Source organism: Propithecus coquereli, unplaced genomic scaffold (genome assembly GCF_000956105.1).
Source record: "Propithecus coquereli isolate 6110/MARCELLA unplaced genomic scaffold, Pcoq_1.0 Scaffold269, whole genome shotgun sequence".
In the NCBI taxonomy this organism is placed as follows: Eukaryota; Metazoa; Chordata; class Mammalia; order Primates; family Indriidae; genus Propithecus; species Propithecus coquereli.
Window position 1 is genome coordinate 2,215,524 of NW_012148274.1, and position 22,050 is coordinate 2,237,573.

General features: G+C 56.7%; 1 protein-coding gene across 1 annotated transcript in view; it reads right to left on the minus strand.

The window, feature by feature from the left end:
- Positions 1 to 383: 383 nt before the first annotated feature.
- The window catches only part of IQSEC3 (IQ motif and Sec7 domain 3), a 122,555-nt gene continuing 100,888 nt past the window's right edge, over positions 384 to 22,050 (minus strand). Inside the window, exons 8-14 of the mRNA XM_012647449.1 lie at positions 12,805 to 12,944; positions 11,524 to 11,649; positions 9,615 to 9,714; positions 9,268 to 9,429; positions 5,901 to 5,990; positions 3,912 to 3,961; positions 384 to 833 (exon numbers count right to left, since the gene is read on the minus strand). Coding sequence (XP_012502903.1) covers positions 384 to 833; positions 3,912 to 3,961; positions 5,901 to 5,990; positions 9,268 to 9,429; positions 9,615 to 9,714; positions 11,524 to 11,649; positions 12,805 to 12,944 — 1,118 coding nt within the window. The remainder of the gene's footprint in view (positions 834 to 3,911; positions 3,962 to 5,900; positions 5,991 to 9,267; positions 9,430 to 9,614; positions 9,715 to 11,523; positions 11,650 to 12,804; positions 12,945 to 22,050) is intronic.

A 22,050-nucleotide genomic window follows, 5' to 3' on the forward strand; every position in this document is an offset into this window, starting at 1 on the left:
GGCTCAGCCTGGGCAGATGCACCATCTTGGGCTGAGAGCCGCCGCCTCTCGCCTCTCGCCTCTCGCTCCTGCCCTGGCCTGAGGCCTCTGGGCACCAATGGGCTCAAAGCCGCAAGTTGGGCTCCAGTTTCTTCAGCCCCACGGGGGGAGGGGTGGCTGCCTGGCCCGGCTGTGCCGCCGAGGGAGTGCGGTGGTGTCCCCGGATTGGCGAGGGGGTGCTCAACTGAGGTGGGGGGCGGTGGGATGAGGCAAACCCAGGTGCCAGGGAGGGGGGTTCTCTTTCCAGAACGATGGCGATCCGTGACCAGGAATGCATCCTGCCAGGGTGTGGGAGCTGCAGGGGCGGCCAGGCCCCCGAGGTAGCGGCAGGGGTGGGGCAGAGTCTACACGAGGCTCCTGGAGCCGCTGGAGTAGCGGCGCCGGCGCAGCAGGGGGCCGGGGGGGCAGAACTGGTGAGGGTGGTTGTAGGGCGGCGGGGGCGGGGGCAGCGGCGGCTGGTGCACAGCCTTGGCGGGGGAGCCCAGGCCGCCCTGGGGGGTGGAGCCGCAAGAGTCAGAGGAGGACGAGGCGTAGCAGGAGAGAGCCTGGCTCAGCAGGGGTTCCATGCGGGCCAGGCAGGGCTTGTCCAGGACAATGACCTTGACAATCTGCTGGCACTGCACCAGGGTGCCCGGAGGTGTGGGCGGCGGCGGCGGCGGCGGCGGCGGTGGCGGTGGTGGGGGCTGCTCCCTCAAGGGGCTACGCTGCAGGTCTGGCAATGGTGCCCGCGCTCCGCTCTCGGCCCCCAGCCCGGGGCTGTGCTGGGACGTTTGAAGCCTGTTGTGAATTGACACCTAGTTTAGAAACAGCCAGAGAAGCGTGAAATGTTACGAGACTAATTCCCAGCCGCTAGGAGGGCCACCCTGAGCCTCCCTTGGCCTCCCTCCCGCTCTCTGCCCTGGCTCGGACCTCTGCCCATCTCTGTGCCCAGAGGAACCTGGGATCTGATCCTGGCTGTCCCCGGGAGGGAGCGTGAGCAGAGACACTGCCGTCCTCAGGCCTCAGTCTCCCCCTCCGGGAGGTGGGCTCTGCTGGGTGGCTCTGGGCCACGCAGAGTCTCCCCACCTCCTTCTCCACCAACCGCCGAGCTCGCAACGCAGGGCTGACGGCCTCTGCCCTCCCTGCCTCCCTGGAGTGTGTGCAGCCCGGGAGGGCAGGGCGCAGGGAGGGAGTCCAGCCGTGCAAGCCCTCACTTTGCTGGAGAAGAGCCTCCTTGTCGCTACTGACACCGTGAAAGCACCCAAACCCCAGAATGCCAAGGACCCCTGCAGGGGTGATCTGCGCCTGCCTCCCCCGTCCCCCTGGACTCCCCGAGGCCACGGCCCCGCAGTCCAGAGCAGCCCAGACAGACAAGAGCGGAGTCAGGGCCCCGGACCTCGGTCAGACTTGCCCGGGTGCTGGAGGCAGCCCTCCTAGAAGGGCTCTGATCTCTACCGCTGGGTGGGGCAGGAGGAGGCGGCTCAGACACCCTCGAGAGCCTCCTCCCTCGGAGGTCACTGTCAACCTGCCTAGCAGGGAGGTGGAGGAGCTGGGCAGAAGGAGGCCAGAGGATTCTGAAAGCAGAGGATTTAATTCCACTCCAAGCTCCCCAGGCTGTAGCTGGGACACACCACGGCCGCCTCCCAACACCCGGGCTCTTCGGGGGGTGACTGGGACTCTGCTCCTCTCTGGGGGTGCTTCCTATTGGGCCACCGTCTGTCCTGGGGCACCACCGCCGCGGGCTGGCTGCTCAGAGCACAGAGGGGAAACCAAGGCTGGAAGGGGGTGCCTTATCCCAGGCCTCCACCAGGCCGGCCCAGCCCCAAATGATCCTGGAGCCCAATCCCGCTTGGCAGCTGAAGGAGCAATGTCAGAGACCCCTTCCTGGACCTGTGCACACCTGGGGGGCCGCTTTCCTTCCAAGGCTCCAGGCCCCGTCTGCCCCTCAGTATTCACAAGCCCCGCCCCCGCGCTCGGCGTGTTGCAGGGTTCATTTCCCAGGCCCGAGCGCCCCCGGAACAGACGAAGGAGCCCCCGAGCCCCTCGCTGTCCTGCCAAGACACGCGGCCGGCAGAGAGCCCGGCTGGGGTCGCCCTCCTCTGGCAGAGCCCTCCGCGGTCCTCACTCGGCAGAAGGCCTCTGTCACCACCGCTGCTGGAGGCACCGCCCCTTCCTCACCTGCTTACGTTAGGAACTGCTCACGGAGAAAGGCGGCCTGGGACGGCCAGGCAGGCTCCTGCCCCTGCCTCCCTCCCTGGGCTTCGCGGCCGCCATGTGCAGACCCTGAGCCTTCCTTCTCCTCCTCCCTGCGGCCCCCACGGCACCCCATTCCCTCCCATGCTCTCTTTGCACCCCAGCCCCGCCCCAGAGGGGTCCTCGGTCTTTGATGGTCAGTAAGTGAAAAGCAGGAAGTGACAGCAAAAGGTCCTCTCATTCTGACCTCTCACCTCCCTGCCGTGAAAGAAAGAAAGAAGGGGGTGTGGGGGGAGGATGGAGCGAGAGCAGCAGGTAAGGACAGCTCGGAGGGATGGAGAAGCACCTGCCAGAGGGCTCGCCAGGCGCAGGCAGAGGGCAGGGGTCGGAGAGCTGGGGCCCAGCTGAGAGGCCACGCGGCGAGGCTGCCCTCTGTGCAGGAGGGCAGAGGCCGGCAGGGGCCCTGGGGCTGGCTGAGGGGCAGCCTTGCAGACAGCCACACGCCCTGGGCTGGGCAGCGGGGAGGGCGGGACCGGGGCAGCTCAGGCTGAGGCAGGGCAGGCTGGCAGGGCAGCGGGCTGGGCGCTGGCGCTCACTGCAAGGCGGGAGAATGGGCAGCCCCAGAGGGTGAGGGGATGGAATACCCACCCTGGGGGCTTGTCGGCTGCTGGGGCGGGAAGCTCCTCCGAGTAAGGTGCCTCCTCCAGACACGGGTGTGTGGGGTGGGGGCCGTGGGATTGAGAGAAGGAATTGAGCTCCCCTGGGGTGTCCTGCGGCCTCCCAGAGCTTAACCAGACTGGGGGGCTCCTCCCTCAGACACCTGAGTGGGGGCCTCTCCAGCTTGAAGTGGTCGAAGTGGGTTGGGAAGGGAGGTGTCTGCGTGAGCAGCTGGTGGTCCCCGAGGCTTGGGGGAAAGGTGTGGGGGTGGGGCTCACTGGGGTGCGGGGGATGGGGCAGGAGTGGGTGGCGGAGGGAGGGCTGGGCCGCTGCGTGCTCCTCCCACAGGTGGCACTTTCTTTGGCAGCTTGGCAGGGGCCAGCCGCTGCTGCTCCCCTGTGCCCTGGGCCCCTCCCCTAGCTGGAGGGTCTTCACATTTGTCAGCTCTTCCCCCAAGAACCACTGAGGCAGCCCCGCCCTCTCTGCCTCACTGTCCCCTGCACACGTCCCTGGCCTGTGGCCAGCTTTCCAGATGGACCAGCCGTTCCGGGGGCAGCCCCCTCCCACCGCCCCCACCCTCAAATCTCCGGCCTCCGCTGCTGTCTGAGAGGGCAGGGTCTGCCCCAAAGTGATCACTCGGGGCCTGGACTTAGGGGCAACTCTCTGGAGGGAGCCCCGGCTCCCCATGAGGGGCGGGAAGGAACGCCGGCCTCTTGAACAGGCGAGCGCCAGGGAGCAGGCATTTTGCCGGGGAAGCGGACCTGGGGCCCTTGGGTGTCAGGGGCTCCAACTCCACCTGCGAGTCTGGGAGCTGGGCCTTGGAGGGCAGTGGGCTGGGGGCTGGGAGAAAGTGCTCGTGGCTTAGTCAGGCGCGGGAACAGTGCATTACCCATGCTAGCAGTAACTTTTAATTGTATCTCTCGGAATTGGTAAAATGGTGAGTCGGGCTGGGGAGGCATTGATTAAAACCTGAGAAGAGAAACAACACAGACATGAGAGGAGGGACAGTCGGGCAAGGAAACACTCACCTGGCCTCCACTTACCTCCACCACGCTGTCCGCCGGCTGCTCCCCGAGGGCGGCTCCCCTCTTGGCTGTGAGCACAAAGAGCACAGGGCTGTTCTCCGCCAGTCCCGACACAGACCCCCCCAGGCACCCCTGCAGTCGGAGGAGCAGGCATGAGACCCAGACAAAGCCCTCGGCCCGGAAGGCGGGGCCCAGCTCTGCCACTGTGGTGTGCGGCCCTGGGCAAGGTGCTACATCTCTCTGGGCCTCCATGGACCAGAAGGTCTCTGCTGCTCTTTCCCATGCTGGCGTTGTCGAATCTAATTTACCCACAGTCAAAGCCTTCCCGTTGTGGGCGTGACAGCCGGCTGACCAGGCAGGCACTGGTCTGTGGCACCATGCTGGGCTGCCTCCCTTCCCTGCAGGCTCTTTGAGTGGGGGCCGCACCTCCTTGCTCCCACCCCCAAGACTCAGCTGTGATGGGCCAGGCCTGCACGGCACGCCCCGCGGTGCTGGCACTGTGCCAGCCCATGATGGCCCTGTAATTACCGCTAGGCCTTCTGGCCGGCCCGACATAGCAGCAGGGACCCTGTGGACCCCCGAGGACAGCTCCATGATGCTTTTTGGCAGAGTCGCCCCTGGCTTCCACTGCCACCCCTGGCAGGGGCCCCTCTGATTTCCCAACCCCCCTGGGGGTGCCAGTTCCCCTTGCTGGGCTCTGCCCTCTGCTTTCTGCGGCGTAAGAGGGAGAGCGCCATTGCTGGGGAGTGAGAAACGCCTCCCGGCGGACGTGCACCTGGGCCCCGCCAGGGCTGCAGCTGCCAAAAGAGAGGCGGGTGGGGTGTGGGTGCGGGGTGGGGGCCAAGGGGCCCTGAGGACTGGCTCTGGGGTTTAGACGGCTGTGAAAACGAGGGGTGGCCCCCGTCCTGCGCCGTACAGAAACGAAGGGCGGACTGAAAGAGGTGCAGAGACGCGGACACCCAATGGCAGGCTAGACCCGCGCACAGAAGGTTCCGTGACCGTGAGAACCTCCTCCTAGCAAAGAGCCCCATGTCCTGCTTGGAAAAGGAATCACGTGTCTTCGCTGGCATGGTGGGCCCGTCCCGAGCCAGGGGTCAGGGCCAACCACGGAGGGCTCCTCGGCTCAGACTGGGTCTCGCTGCGCCCTGGCTGTCCCGGCCCCGTGCAGGGCAGCAGGCTCTGAGCGCGAGAGGAAACGACCGGCCAGTTAGGCAGCAGGTCGGGTGGTTTGCTGGGTTCTGTTAGGACGGGATTAATTCTCACGCCTTCTCTTCTTCTCTTTATTTGGGGCTGGGGGGGCGGGGAGGCGATGCTTCCTGTGACCCCTGCAGGGGGGTAAGGTTCAGGGCAGGAGGCCGAAGGTGGGGGACGTCAGGGGCAGGAGGAAGCGGGTCTGGAGAACGTGGCCGAAGGAGATACCAAGGCCGAAGCTGACTCCATTTGGCTGGAGTGAACAATTCAACTCGAAGAAGCCAAGACAGAAACTGAGTTCGAGGGTGGATCTGGATTTCGGGCCGAGCTGACCTGGCCTCGGATTAGAGGGTGCTTCCAGCCTGCTAGCGGAAGGGCTGCATGGGGCAGGGCCGGATTTCCAGACTCTTCTGGCCGCCCTGCCTTCTTACCGGGCTCCTGGCTGGGGTCTTTCTTGTGGGGTTTCTCTTGACCACCCTCTGATCGCCCTAGTGAACCCGCAGTGTCAGACAGCCTGGCTGCAGGGGAGGGGCCAGCACGGCAGGACTCTGGCCCGACGCCGGCAGGGCCGACAGTGACATTTCGCACGGACTCGGCAGCTCTGGCGCGGTTTGAGAAATGGGCACATTTCTCTCCCACCCGCCTCCCCACGCCCACGCCCAGAGCCCGTGAGGTTAGAGAGCACGGCCGGCGCTGCTCGCAGAAAGCAAAGCAACGGCGGCAGGAACCGCACCTCTCCCCCCCCACACGCCCCAGGCTCCGGCCCTGGGCCACGGTGGCCTCCGAGGTCCAGGCCTGGGTGGAGCTGACGCTCACCTGTAGGCGATCCTTGCTTTGACTGTGGCTCCACCTGGGCTCCGGGCTTGAAGGAGAGCGTCTTCGTGCCCTGCTGTTTCTCCAGCTCCCCTAAGGGGTGGAGAAACCCATGAATCAGAGAAGCAGAACCTGGGCCTCGCAGGTGAGGGAAGGATAGAGGAGCGAGCAGGAAGGGGAGGAGGAAGGGGAGGAGGGCAGGGCCTCCCATACATGCTACGAAATGGGGACTGGGGCTGGCGCCACGACCGAACGGCAAGTCAAATGTCCCTAGAGCTGGTCTGTTCATCTGTGCGCGGGGACGGTAAGACCTGCTCGAGTGTCAGAGAGGCCGAGGGAGAGGCGGGTACGGGGGAGGCTGACGGCTGGGGTTTGAATCTTGGCTCAACACTTTCTAGCTGTGTGGCTTCAGGTAACTCCCCTGACCTCTCTGGGCCTCACCTGAAGGGACAGGTGTGCCCACTTCGGGATTATATGAGGAGGTACGTGCCCAGCACTCGGAGCCAGGGCTGGCCGTGGCAGTGCCCGGTAAGTCTTAGCTCCCATCACAAAGCTCTCGGCACGGCAGACCTCAGTGACAGCTAGTGACATCCTGTCCACCCACCCTGCACCTGGCAGGACTGAGGCCGCCTCAGCCGCGGGGCCTCCGCAGGGTGCTCTGAGCTCTCCCGAGGAGGACATTCCAGGTGTCCAAGGACCTGTCGGTGCTGCACAGCCTGCGTGGCCAGGACAGCTGTCTCGGTACTAAACTTTAATTCCTCTCTGGACTGGAAACCTGTTCCTTCCTGTTCTCCTCAGTGGTGCTTTGGGCCTGCCAGCCACCATCCTCCGCCACCGTCTGACAGTCATCATTAAATCACTCCTCTGACCTCTCTCTCCCAGGAGACACGATCAAGTTCCTTTTATCAAAGCTACTCCCCTGGTTCCACCGTCCGTCTCTCTGGTTGTCTAGAATCCAGGGACGCTGAACTGCAAACCTCCAAACCAGAACGATTTGTCCTGATCGCCTGAGCCAGCCCATCAATCGGATCAAACATCTGTGCCGAACCGAGAGTTGTTGTTCTCCCCCGGAGGGGTCTCTTGGCTTTGGAGAAATTAGCGCCACAGCCACAAGCACGGAGTTGGGAGCACCTGGTGCAAACCTTGTTTTATCACCGACTGTGTGGACCTGGACCACTTCCTGGAGCTCGTTACCCTTGGTTTCCTCATTTGTAAAATGAGGGTAATAACACCCACTCGTGGAAAGCTGTGAGCATTAACAGGCTCAGCAACGAGCATGAAAAAGTGCTCAGTGAACGGCAGCTGGGACTAAATTTTTCATTTTCCTTTTTTCTGACTTCTTTCCCTTCCTTCTCCCGGCCAGCCCTTCATCTGTCCTCAGCTGTCCCCTCCCTTTCTCTGCATCGGAAGACGGAGAGCGGAGCGTGGGCCTTTCTCCCTGCTCCCGTGCATCCGTGCACCTCCCGGCTTCACCGACGCTGACGACGTCCACTCCTTCGCTGCTTTGGGAGAGCGCGGGTGTGCCGCTCCGGGCTGGGCAGCGGCCTCTGCTGGCAGCGCGGCGCCAGGTGGCGTGCTATGGCTGCCCGGCGCAGTGCGGGGCCACCTGGGACATTCTGACACCAAGAGAAGTGAAGCCATTCAAGGTGCATCCTTGAGAATGTTCCGGAACAACAGCCGAGGTGGCCTCTCTGGACATCCAGTGCAGCCCCTGAAGTGTCTGTTTGTTAAACCACTGAACTCGAATGACCCCGCGGCCTGGGAAAGGGGGTTTACGGGCACCCCTCCCCGCCAAGCAGTTGCCGCGGTCACACGCGCTGTCTGTGGAGTTCTGTTCAACTCTGATTTAGGCTGTTTCTTAGGAAATCGTAAACAGAGCCTCTTCTCTCACTCTCGGAAGTTCGTGAACCTTGGAATCAGATTTAAATGCAAACGACAGGTCCTCCACTTCCGATATGCGTGACCCGGACACGCTACTCACCTTCTCTGAGCCTCACCCGCAGGATGGGGACAGACACCTTCCTGCAGCATCACTGTGGGGACTGGCAGAATATAAATAAACCGCCTGGCGCGTAGGAGGCGCTTCACAAATGATGGTTAAAAAGTACCACCCTGTCATGCCGGTCCCTGCTCAAATACCCCCACTGCCGTTCCTGCTGCCTGACGGTTTATATTGATTCAGAAACATTTTCCAAGTACGTGGCCACACGAGCAGACCTGAAGTCTATTTTTCTTTTTTTTGAGACAGAGTCTCACTGTGTTGCCCAGGCTAGAGTGCCGTGGCATCAGCCTAGCTCACAGCAACCTCAAACTCCTGGGCTCAAGCGATCCTCCTGCCTCAGCCTCCCGAGTAGCTGGGACTACAGGCATGTGCCACCCTGCCCAGCTAATTTTTTCTATATATTTTTAGTTGTCCGATTAATTTCTTTCTATTTTTGGTAGAGACGGGGTCTCGCTCTTGCTCAGGCTGGTCTCGAACTCCTGAGCTCAAGCAATCCGCCCACCTCGGCCTACCAGAGTGCTAGGATTACAGGCGTGAGCCACCGCGCCTGGCCCTGAAGTCTATTTTTAATTTTCTGTTTTAGTTTCTGAATCCATTCTTATTTAATTTTCCCTCAAAATCCACCCGAAACCACTGCGATGCTTCAACAGCAAGCGCTTGCAGAGGGCCACGGTCGAAGGCCGTTCCTGCTCTTCTCTAACCCAGAGAGCAGCTGGTGAACCACCTGCACACACGGAGGGCCCCGCGCATCCTCTGACATTCCTTTATTGGAAAGTCTAGAATCTAGGCATTGCTTAGAGGAACAGAAAGACAACTGCGAGATGAAGGACAGTGAGAAAACCAGCCTGAGCTCTGCCAAAAGCCAATGTCATAAAGAATGAAGTGCAGGGATGGTTCTCGGTTAAAAGAGATTAAAGACGTGAAACTAACCAGACGCAGCGTGTGGACTTAGACTAGATCTGGGGAAAGGCGAGGGGAGACAGTTCGGTGGGAAGAGAAGCCCTGAGCACGTGGGCCTCGTGGTCTGCACGCCCGCCTGGGCCAGCGCACCCGGCGTCCTGGGCAGACGGAGCAGGGTTCTCCGTTCCAAGGGGCCCACTGCAGCCCAGGTGCCCAGCGAGGTGGGCACACACGCGTGCTCGCTTTTCGTCGTGAGGACGTGAGAAGCAGCACTGGTACCGGCCCTTTCGTCCGATAGCCCAGCATGGTGCGGAGGGGTCAGGAGACAGGGAGGGGCCAGAGCAGGCCAGGGCGGCCCCCAGGTGTCAGGGGCGTGTCTGTCTGCAAGCTGCCCCTGCCGCTGGGAGACCAGAGCCTACCCGTGCACCCTGCCCACTGCCCGGGACAGCCGGGCAGCCGCGTCCTTACACTCCATCCGGATCTGCTCCAGCTCCGTCACCTCGGCGATGGACTCCTTCAGGTCCTCCACGAACTTCTGCATCTCGTCTGATCCCAAGGCACAGAAATGCAGCACCTGCTTCTTCTCAGATCCCGAGAGCGGGGTCACCAGCGTGATGCCGTGAGAGTAATCTGGAAGCCAGACCCCAGGCCCCGGCGGGCCGTGAGCAGCCGCCGCCGAGGGCCGGGGCCAGCCAGACGGCGGAGGGGACGGGGTCTGCGCGGCACTCGCCCCCACGCCACAGACAGCCCTTGTCCCTCAGCCTCCCCCGCCACCTGCTGCATCTCCGGGCCACGGGCCCACTCGCAAGACTCACACTCATTCTCGAAGAGGTGGAACTGCACGCCCAGAAGGCCGACCGCCTTGCAGAAGGTGTACGTGGATGAGCTCTTCTTCTTCGGGCAGAGTTTGAGAATCTGGCCGGGGAAGGGAGAGTGCCGTACGCTGACGGGTGTACACACGCGTGAACATACGTGTGCACGTGTGGAGGCAGGGACACCCAGGGAGATTCGTGAACACGTGAGCAAACGCACACAGATACATACGTACACACACGTACTCTTACACACACACACACACACAGACATACAGATACACACACACACACACACACACACACACACACTGTATCAAAATGTGTGTCTTCACTGCACGGAACCCTCCAGTGGTTCTTGTCTCCGCATGCGGACGCCGACCCACATCCCCGCCCTGCCCTGGCGGCCTCTCCCGCCACTCCCCCCGCAGCCTTCTGCACGGCCGGGGCTTCACTCAAATGCCACCTCCTTAGAGGTGCCTTCCTGGGCCACCCTGCCTAAAAAATAAACGAAAGTAAACCCCAAACCGCCCCCTCCGCCCCAGTCACTCGCCAGCACCCTGTCTGCTGCCTTCATAGCACCTTCCTGCTCTGTTATCTTGTTTGTTTCCTTAATTATTTTCTCTCTCTCTCCACTACTAAAACGAGAGCCCACTTTGATACAGTCAGCCCGTTGCTCCCTCAGCACCACCTGCGCGCTGGGCTCTGGGAGCGCAGGAGACGGGGACACAGCCCCTGCCCTCCGGGCACTTGCGCAGGTGGCGGAAGACTCGAAGTGGAAATCGGTCGATCAGTCAGTAAAGCGTAACAGCAAAAACAAAGTGCAGAAGGGGGTACATAAGGTAATTTTGGAATCTCTAAGTGCTTCGAAGAAAAAGGAAGCGGGCAGGGAAGAGAGAGCGAGTGGCAGACCTCCTTGCTAGGTGGGCAGGAGGGCCTCCCGGAGGAGGTGGCGTTGGCCGTGCCACCTGGATGAAGAGGCGGAGGTGGCGGGTGGTTCTGGGGGAGCTTTCCACGCAGTGGCAGCGGCAAGAAAGAGGCCTGGCAGGCAGGAGGCGGCTCGTGGGGCCCGAGGAGGGTGCGGGGCGGCAGGTCGGGGACCTGGGCCCAGCAGGGTCTGGGCTGTGTCCCTGCACGGGGAGCGGGTAGGTTTCGGGCAGGGTGGCCACGCGGCCGGCTGTGCCCTCTGGAAAGATCGCTGCTGCCGCTGCGGTGGAGGCTGGGCCTCGGGAGCAGGCAGACCCGAGTGGGGCTGATGCGCAGGCCAGGCCTGTCCCGGTGGCAGGACTAGAATGCAGGGGGCGGCGGTCGTCAGGCTTGGGGCCGCTTTAGAGGGGGCGCCCGCGTGGCTCCCGCAGGGAGAGCAAAAGACAGGGAAAGACACGTCTGCTCAAAGCCTGCTCTGCACTGTCTCCCGGCACCTAGAACACGCCTGGCGCAGTCAGCGTGAGAAATAGCTGCTGGATGGATTCCTGTTTTCAAAGACCGGGAAAAGCACCCACAGACGCGCGTGTGTGTGTGTGTGTGTGTGTGTGTGTGCGTGTGTACACGCCCGCACACGCGCACGCCCACGCAGCCCAGCCTCCCAGGCCCAGGGACCGCGCCTGCCCCACTCGGTCCCATCCCTCCCGGGGACGGAGCGTCGCCGCGCCCTGCCTGCCCTCGGTTTCCTGTGCGTGGAGGGGCAGACGGGCTGGGGTCGGGCTCATTTCCACCCTGACCGCGCAGCTGTGAGCGGGTTGCTTGGCGTCTCTGCCTCACGACCTGCAAAGCGGGACTCATGGAACCTGCCTGCGCTGCCTCACGCCCACGCTGCGAAGGCGCCAGGACAGGGCGCATCCGTCCTGCGCAGGGAGCCTGTTGGAAGCCCCGGACGCCCCCCTGCCCTCCCAGGGTCCCGGGGGCCGCTCACCACCAGCAGGTCGTTGAAGAGGAACACCTCCCGCTGGTGCGCTGCCTGCTTCTGCGGCTTGCTCAGGTCCGTCACCTCGAAGAGCCGGCTGCAGCAGACCAGGCGGCGGTGGGGCACCGACAGCACCTGGACAGGGGACGGCACTCGGCACTGGCTGGAGGAGCCCAGGGACCACGGACCCCCCAGGGAGAAGGGAGGTGGCTCCGGTTCTACTGCGGGGCCTGAACTTGACCCTCAACCTCCTCTCTCTCATCCAGGGCCCCTTCCCGTCCTCAGGCTCCTTGGGGAGCAAGGCCACGGGAGAAGGGGCTCGTTACGCCAGAGTCGGCCAGGAGCGAGCGGGTGGGAAGGACGCTGGCGAGAGATCTCAGGTTGTTCCCTCCGGCCACTGTTGACCTCCTGCCCTCTGTGACCTCCAGGGTGACCCATGTCCCGAGCTGCGGCCTGCAGCTACGACGCCTCCACCCTCTCCCTACCGCGCACCCACATACACGTGTGCAAGAGTGAGGGGCCCACAGGGACACCGCGCGGCTACCCCGTGTGTGGGACAAGCCAGTCACCGGCAGGCCAGACAGGTGCTGGGACCTCGGCAATGATGGCCCTGGAGCAGGAAGGGCCATTGCCGCACAGGCTGGGTGGAGGCAGCCCGGCGCGGGGCCTCAGATGAGGTCCCCCACTCCCCAGACTGTTTCTCCCCTGAGCCAGCAACCGAGGCAGGAGGAACTGGACACTTCTCTGCACCCTTCATATTTACGGTACAAAGCGCCCCTGCCGACACAGCAGCGTGGTGACCTCCGGAGAACGCTCACTTTAAAAATCATCGCACGCCTGGGATGTAGTCACCACCCATGGGCACCTCAGTGGTTTGAGACGACGCAGCCCAGAGCCTACGCCAGGCTGTTTCCTGCCTCTATTTATCGGCACCACCCAGGAAGGCCTGGCGTGCACCCCGTCCTAGGAAAGGCATCCTCAACCTCCCCATTGGCCACCCAGATGCTCCAACCCTGGACAACTGGGCAGTCCTTCTCGACATCTCGCCTCAGTCTCTCCTGCTGCAGCAGCTGGTGGCCGGAGGCAATGAGGAAATTGGGCAGTGGACAAAGGAGAATGCCGCCCTGACACGCGGCGGGCGCGCGGTACCTCCGCGAGCGAGCAGCAGGAAGGGGTCCAGGGCTTTGGGAAGGGAGGGAGGCGAAAGGGAGGCGATACCAGGAGGACAGGAAGGAGAGGGGGCGGGAGCCGACCCTGTGTGGCAAGTGCTGCCCCGCGCCGGACACTCACTGTCTTCATGCCCATGATGGACTTCTCCACCTTGGTGACGTACGTGACGTGGTCCTCATTGGACTTGAGCTCCTTCTGCTGTATCCTCTCGTAGATGCCCGCCACCAGCTCCCGGGGGATGTCGGCGCCATCGTCCACACCTACGGACGTGGGGCGGGCGGGGGGAGGGGGAGGGAGGCCGTCAGAGCCCTGGGGCCAGAGAGGAGGCCCCTCCCACGCTGGGGCTGCTAGAGGTGGCCTCGATTTTGCCATGTCCTTGCTCCAAACCCCTCAGTGCTGGAGCTCCACGCCCCTTAGCCAGGCACCCAAACCACCACGATTCGGCCCCAACGCACACCTCCAGCCTCATCCCTGATGGTCCCTAACCAGACCTCCTCTCCCTTCTCCCAGGACTCCTTCCCGATTGTCAAATGCGGCCTCCATGTTCCTGCTATGCATTAATAGCTTTGCTTCTGCGGCTCCACCGTCTTCCCTGTGTTTGTTTTAGCCCCTCCCCCACCCCTGCCCCGAGAGCATCTCGACGACGTTCTGTCTTGTTCTCTGCTGAACCTCCTCTTCCTGGGCCCTCTCTGCCCTCCGGTAGGGAGCCCGGTGCTAAGCGATTGGTCCTAGAAGGGGTGGAAGGTCCCTCCCTCATGGGGACATGGGGACAGGCAGAGCCCCGTGGTGAGGTGGGTGGTGAGACCCTCACCCTACCCCTGCTGTGTGGTGGTGATAAAGCCCTGGTGACAAACAAGTCCTGGGAGGAAATATAACAAATGCAAACAAATTTATTTTGGATGTAGAAACAGGTGACAAAAAAATGTCTTCTTTCTAGTTTTTTCAACTTTCTTTAATGACTATATGCTTCTTTTTTTTTTTTTTTATCTATTATTCCAGGGTTTTGTGAGGATACGAACATTATACGTACACTTTATGTCTTTGTCTCACCCAAATGCGGGTTAGAGGCCTGCCCTTTCCTCCCTTTAGTGCTCCCCGTGTCCTTTGGTTGTAGATTTGCCCCCCATCCCCCTAATCCCTAGAGAGTATTTCTGCCATGTGATCAACCTAGTGTTGATAGGCTTCTTTTATAAGAGGGAAAAATGAAAAATAAAACAACTTTGGCAAGTGTCCTCAAGGGAGTGTTCCCAGCTCCTGGGAGGACATCACGTCTTCTAGGAAGAAACTCTCTGCCTCTCCCCGGCTCCTTCACGTCTGATCTTGGTTCTTAAAGTCGCGCAAACGAGCCGCGCAGCCCGGGGTGCTGAGGCGAGCAGGCTGCAGGCAAGAAAGAGCAGGAGGAAGACCAAACCCGCGGCGGCCGCCAGTTCCAGGCAGCGGGTCGCGTGCCTCCGCTGCTGCGTCCGCAGACTGGGGCGAAGGAAGGAGGCCACAGGACAAGCGGGGAGGGGCGATGAATGGCACCCCGCAACCTGGAGAGTGGGCGACGAGTGGAAGGACCGGCAAGGCTGACAAAGCTGAAACCCGAGCCAGCAGAGAGGCTCGGAGCCACGGAGCCACCGCGGGGCTCCGAACGGGCGGGGACAGCAGCCCCCGGAAGCGGAGGTGAAGGTGGGCTGGAAACAGGAAGGCAGGGTGAAAATCAGCTAAAAAGCGGTGACACCTCTCTGTCCTTCTTCGCTCCAGCAGGAGACGGGGGGCTCATCTTCTAGAACCCTGGGCTGGGGGACCCCAGGACCAGCCACGGGCGGGAGTCCATGCTGAAAACGGGGGGATGAAGCTGATGTCTATGTATTAAGAGACTCCTCAACCCTGTTTCTGACAAAGATCTCAGAACTCCGGCAGCCAGAATCACGCCCTCTGGGCAGCAGATTGGACATTTGTCTTCTGGGTGATTAACCAGCACAAGAGCAAACATCTGAAGACGCCGCAGTTGGGGTCTCCCGAAAACGCTGCAATGAATCACCCTCCAGGAAATCCCGCCAGTGGGCAGCCCCACCCATGCTACAGAGTTTTTAATCAGCTCTTTAGTAGCTCACCTTTTTTTTTTTTTTTTGAGACAGAGTCTTGCTCTGCTGCCCAGGCTGGAGTGTGGTGGCTTCATCACAGCTCACTGCAGCCTTGAATTCCTGGGCTCAAGTGATCCTCCTGTTTCAGCCTCCTGATTAACTGGGGCTACAAGCGTGTATCACCGAGCCTGGCTAATTTTTCTTATTTTTAGTAGAGACAGGTCTTGCTCTTGCTCAGGCTGGGCATGAACTCCTGGCCTCAAGGGATCCTCCCGCCTCGGCCTCCCAGAGTGCTGGGATCACAGGCGTGAGCCACTGCGCCTGGCCCCACTCTTAAATGTGAATTGACAGCCAAATTTATTAACTATATTTGGAAAGTCTATAACATAAAAGAGAAAGAAATATGGGTAAACACAAGAACCCAGAAGAAATCGAGGCAAGCAGGGAGAAACCAGAGCAAACAAACAAAACATATTAATACCTTCAAAGAGACAGGAAAATATATTGCATCTACAAAACAAGAATAAAATGCTATAAAAGAGAAATATTTAGAGGACAAAAGAGAGCTACTGAAAATGAAAAACATGAGAGCAGGAATGAAAAACTTGGTAGGAGGCTTGAAAGATGATGCCACGGGCCGCCTTCCAGAAAGTGGAGCAAGGAAACATACGGCGTAGAAAAAACCCTAAAAGTCAGGGGGAGTGGAGACGGCGGAGAAGAGGCGACCCGCTGGCTCCCAGCTCGCGGAGAGGGGGGTGGAGAACGAGCCGGCCACCCCAGTGGACCACGCCCCGCAAGAACCGCGCTGCGAAGCTGCAGAGAAACTGCGGACGCACAAAGCGGGACAGAGGAACGTGACGGGAAACAGGACGGCAGAGAACGGGGCGCGGGCCGGCGGGTGCAGCGGGGTCCGGCCCGGGGAGGACGCGGCTCCCTCCGACCCCCCGCCGCCCGGACGGGGACGCCCCGAAGTCGGTGCGGAGTCACGCACGGGATGGGGGGCTCTGCGCACAGGGGACAGGAGCGGGAAACACCTAGAACTCCCCGGAGCTGTGTCTGCGCCGGGCGGGGCCGGGACCGGTCTCGGGGACCCCTCCCGCGACCCCGCCAGGGCCCGCGGAGACGGCACCTGCCGCGGCGGCCGCGGGGCCGGGACACGGGAGGCGGAAGAAGCGAGAACAGCCGCTTTCCCTGGGCGCCTGGCACGAAGCTGGCGCAGGTCATCTAATGAGAACACGGCTTTGGAGCTCGCTCTCCGCATCCGGGTGGCTGCCAGCTGCGGGGTCTGTGGACGGGAAGGAAAACCCTGGTCGGAGACCTTAGCAGCTCCAGCAATGGACCCCCAGCAGGAGCAGCCCCCCAAGCGTGGTGAAAGAGCCCCAAATAACATACTAGCGGCTCCCCCAGCTGCGGGTCAAGCAACCATACAGGCTCTCACACACACACACACACACACACACACACACAGGCCTGCAGCCATCAGCTGAGACCTGCCTTGCCCCTGCCCCCACTTTAAGGGGGAATAGGGTCCAAGTAACCCTCCGGAGTGGCAAGACACTTATTAAAGATCAGAGCATTTGTATTCCCCATCCAGGGACCAGAGACCAACACAGAGGGATCAGATTACCTCGATGGCTGGCTCCTCCAGGCAACCTACAACCAAGGACAGAGGGTAACCCCATAGCTTAACCCAGTGCCCTCCATCTCAAGCTACTGGCGGGCAGTGGAGTCATACACACAGGTGCGATTCAGCACCTGGGAGCTTAAGCTGGGGGCCCAAATTCACTACTGGCAAGAGGTGAAGACAACAGGTCAGAGGTAACCCAACTGGCCAAAATACCTCTAAGGCAATACAAGACCAGCGCCCCTCCTCCCACCACTGTCAAGGAACGCCCCTTGGGGGCTTGTAGTTAGGGGCACAAACCAGTCCTACCACTTCCAGTTCTCAGCCAAGTACCTTGATGAGAAAGAACCAGAGAAAGAACACAGGAAATACGAAAGATCAGAGAAAAAAGTCACCCCCAAAAGAAACCATGAGGGGGAGGGGAGGGGAGAATAAAAAAAAGAGAGAAAAGAAACCATGAGACCCTTAAAATCAGATACTAATTTAGATGAAATGATTAAAATGATGGAAGAAGAATTCCGAATATGGATTATAAGGAAACTCAGTGGAATTGAAGAGAAAATAGAAACCCAACACAAAGAAACCATGAGAGCAATACAGGAAATGAATGAAAAATTCTCTAAAGAAATTGAAAAATTATGGAAGAACCAAACAGAAATCCTGGAAATGAAAGAGGCATTCGAGGAACTTCAATACACAGTGGAAAGCCTTGTGAATAGGCTGGATCACCCAAGGAAAGAATCTCAGAGCTCGAAGACAACACCTATGTGCTAAACCAATCAGATGAAGAAAAAGAACACAGAAGCAAGAGACAAGAACGAAACATGCAAGAAATGTGGGATTATGTAAAGAAACCAAACAGAAGAATTATAGGCATCCAGGAGAGAGAAGAAGAAAATACACAAGGGCTGGAAAATCTATTTCTTGGAATACTGGAGGAAAATATGACTGGCCTGGCCAGAAACCTAGATACGAGCAGCACACAGAACTCCTGGGAGACTTAACGTGAAGGGCAATCGCCACACCACGTAACTATCAGACTGGCCAAAGCAAACACAAAAGAAGCAATCCTTCAGGCAGTAAGATGAAAACAGCAGATAACCTACAAAGGAAAACGTATCAGACTAACTTCAGACTTCTCAACTGAAACCCTACAAGCCAGAAGGGACTGGAGACCCATCCTCAATCTTCTAAAACAGAGTAACGGCCAACCTAGAATTCTTTACCTGGCAAAACTAAGCTTTATCTATGAGGGAGAAATAAAGACTATCTCAGACAAACAATCACTGATGGAATTTGTGAAGACCAGACCTGCCCTGCAGGACGTACTCAGACCTGCATTATACACTGAACAGAGCAATAGACACTCACCAAAGTAAAATCACTCAGGAGAGTGATCAGAACCTGGATTCCACAATGGCTCCAGAGGTAAAACAAAACAATTAAGAATCTACCCAACGATATGAATAGAAATGTACCCCAAATATCAATCCTCTCAATAAATGTGAATAGCTTGAATTGTCCCCTGAAGAGACATAGACTGGCTGAGTAGATGAAAAATTATAAGTGAAGTATCTGCTGTCTCCAGGAAACACATCTAACCCACAAAGATGCTTTCAGACTCAAGGTCAAGGGTTGGAAAACAAAGTCCTTGCCAGAGCAATCAGACAAGAGAGGGGAATTAAGGGTGTCCAAATGGGGGCAGAAGAGGTCAAACTCTCACTCTTTGCTGATGATATTATATTATATCTAGAAAATCCCAAGGATTCAACCAAGAGACTCCTGGAATTGATAAATAAATTCAGTAAAGCCTCAGGATACAAAATCAATGCACGCAAATCAGTGGCATTCATATTCACCAATAACAGTCAAGCTTAAAATCAAATCAAAGACATGACACCTTTCACAACAGCATCAAAGAAAATTAAATATTTAGGAATATATTTAACGAAGGAGGTGAGACATATATAGGGAGAACTACGAAACACTGAGAAAAGAAATTGTAGACAATCTAAACAGATGGAAATCCCTACGATGCTCATGGATTGGTAAAATTAATATTGTTAAAATGTCCATACTACCTAAAGTGATCTACAGAATTAATGCAATCCCTATCAAAATACCACCATCATTCTTTACAGATGTAGAAAAAATATTCTACGCTTTGTCTGGAACAAGAGAAGACCTCATATAGGCAAAGCAATCTTAAGGAAAAAGACTAAATTGGGAGGCATCAGTCTGCCAGACTTCAACGTTTACTACAAGGCTGTAGTAACAAAAACAGCATGGTACTGGCACAAGAACAGAGATACAGACTTTTGGAATAGGACGGAGATCCCAGATATAAAACCATTCTCACATTGTCATCTAATCTTTGACAAAGCACACAAAATGATACACTGGGGAAAAGAATCTATATTCAGTAAATGGTGCTGGGAAAACTGGATATCCACATGTAGAAGAAGATTGAAACTGGATCTCCTGCCTCGCACCTTTCACAAAAATCAACTCACGATGGATAACAGATTTAAACCTAAGGTGTGAAACCTTAAGAATTCTGGAAGAAATGTTGGGAAGACTCTTTCAGATATTGGCCTAGGTAAAGAATTTATGAAGAAGACCCCCAAAGCAATCACAGCAGCAACAAAAATAAATAAATGGGACTTGATCAAATTAAAAAGCTCCCGTACAGCCAAGGAAACTATCATTAGAGCAAATAGACAACCTACAGAATGGGAGAAAATATTTGCTTTCTACACATCCGATAAAGGGCTGATAACAAGAATCTATATAGAACTTAAGAAAATCAACAAGAAAAATCAAACAACCCCAGCAATAAATGGGCAAAGGACATGAACAGAAAATTTTCAAAAGAGGACAGAATAATGGCCAGCTAACACATAAAAAAGTGCTCAACATCTCTAATCATCAGGGAAATGTGAATCAAAACTATGAGATATCACCTAATTCCAGTGAGTACGGCCCTTATCAAAAAGTCCCAAAAGAACAAATACTGGTGCAGATGTGGAGAGATTGGAACACTCTTACACTGCTGGTGGGACTGCAAATTAGTACGACCCCTGTGGAAAGTAATTTGGAGATACCTCAAAGAGCTAAAAATCGAAGTACCATTTAATCCAGCAATCCCACTACTAGCAATCCCTTCTATCCAAAGGAAAGAAAGACATTCTGTAAAAAAGACATCTGCACTTGAATGTTAATAGTAGCACAATTCACAATTGCAAAGATGTGGAAACAACCCAAGTGCCCATCAATACATGATTGGATTAATAAAATGTGGCATATGTATACCATGGAATATTACTCAACCACAAAAAGCAATGGTGAACTAGCATCTCTTATATTATACTGGATAGAGATTGAGCCCATCCTTCGAAGTGAGGTATCACAAGGATGGAAAAACATGCACCACATGTACTCACCACCAAATTGGTATTAACTGACTACAGTAAGGTGTTCATGTGGTAGTAATACTGATTGGGTGCCAGTCAGGGGTGGGTGGAGTGGGGGTAAACCCACAACTAATGGAAGCAGAGCACACTGTATGGGCGAGGGACGGCTTGTAGCCCTGGCTTGGGAGGGGAAAACACATTACCTGTAACCAAAATGTTGGTACCCCCATAATATCTTGAATAAATAAATAAAAAAAAAACCATTCAAGTGCAGGTGTCTTTTTTATAGAGTGTCTTTTGTTCTTTTGGGTAGATGCCCAGTAATGGGATTGCTGGATCCAATGGTAGTTCTACTTGCATCTCTTTAAGGTATCTCCATATTGCTTTCCACAGAGGCTGTACTAGTTTGCAGTCCCACCAGCAGTGTATGAGTGTTCTTATCTCTCTGAATCCATGCCAACATTTATTGTTTTGGGACTTTTTGATAAAGGCTAGTCTCACTGGAGATAAGTGATATCTCACTGTGGTTTCGATTTGCATTTCCCTGATGATTGGAGATGTTGAGCATTTTTTCATATGTTTTTTGGCCATTATTCTGTTTTCTTTTGAAAAGTTTCTGTTCATGTCCTTTGCCCATTTTTTGATAGGGTCGTTTGATTTTTTCCTTGCTGATTTTCCGGAGTTCTAAATATATTCTAATTATCAGCCCTTTATTGGATTTGTAGCATGCAAAAATTTTCTGTAGGTTGTCTGTTTGCTCTTGTGACAGTTTCTTTGGCTGTGCAGAAGCTTTTTAGTTTGATGAGGTCCCATTTATTTATTTTTGTTGTTGCTGTAGCAGCACAATTCACAATTGCAAAGATGTGGAAACAACCCAAGCGCCCATCAATACATCAGTGGATTAATAAAATGTGGTATATGTATACCATGGAGTACTATTCAGCTTTAAGAAACAATGATGATATAGCACCTCTTGTATTCTCCTGGATAGAGCTGGAACCCATTCTACTAAGTGAAGTATCCCAAGAATGGAAAAATAAGCACCACATGTACTCACCGGCAAATTGGTTTCACTGATCAACACCTAAGTGCACACATAAGAATAACATTTATCAGGCATCGGGCAGGTGGGAGGGGGGAGGAGGGGATGGGTATATGCATACATAATGAGTGTGATGCGCACCATCTGGGGGATGAACACGTTTGAAGCTCTGACTTTGGGGAGAGGGGGGACAAGGGCAACATACGTAACCTAAACATCTGTACCCCCATATTATGCTGAAATAAAAAAAAATGTAAATAAAAAACCCCAACCCCCCCAAAAAACAACAACAACAAAAAAATAAAAGAAAACTATAAAAATTAGAAGATCAAACTAGGAGAACCAACAACTGAATAATGGCAGTTCAAGACAGCAGACACCCTTGTGCCCAGAGGTACTTACTGCCACAGAAGACTGGATAAAGAAACAGGATTTCAGGTGAGAAGAAAAAATAGAGGCAAGACTTAGAGTATCTCGTGAAATAGAGCACGTTTGGCCTCTGCCTCATGCACCCATGGGAGATGGTCTAACTGCTTTATAAAGCGGTGGGGGCCCAGATGGTGGACTAGAAGCAGCCCACACATGCTGTTTTCAAGGAGAGGATGGAACGTTGCAAGTAGATGCCCACATACAGAGGGGCCCTCTTGGATAGAGCATCGCAAATCACTAGAGAAGCGACAGGAGACGCTCATAGTGAAGGAGAAGAAGACGAGAGAGAGGGAGACCCACTTGGCAAGATTGGAAGGTACCTGGGGGAGGTGTCTACACGTGGAGAAGGACAGAAGGAGGGAACCCCGGATCTTCACGCTCCCCCCACGGACACTGTGACTCAAGGTGTGAGGGCCACCCCCCCCACAGACCTCCAGATAGATCAGGGAGGTGCTTGGAGACTGTGCAGGAATGTTGCGCTGGAGAGTGGGCGCAATGGGGACCTGCTGTCTTCTGTTCCCAGGTCACTGCAACTAATGCCATTCTGAGCTCTCGGGTCTAGAGTGCCTAGTCCAGGCTTTGCTACAACTGCCTCTACATCGCCTCTGCTGGGCCAGGGAGGGAGCAGGAAGAGCAGATGCTCCCCTCCCACAAGCCCCATGACTGGGAGCCAAGTGCACCCCCACAACAACAGGGGGGATTCAAACAGAGTGTGCACTGCTGATGCCACCTGAGGAGCCCTGTGGCAACTGTCTCAGAAAGACCTGTGCCGACATAGAACCCAAGCTG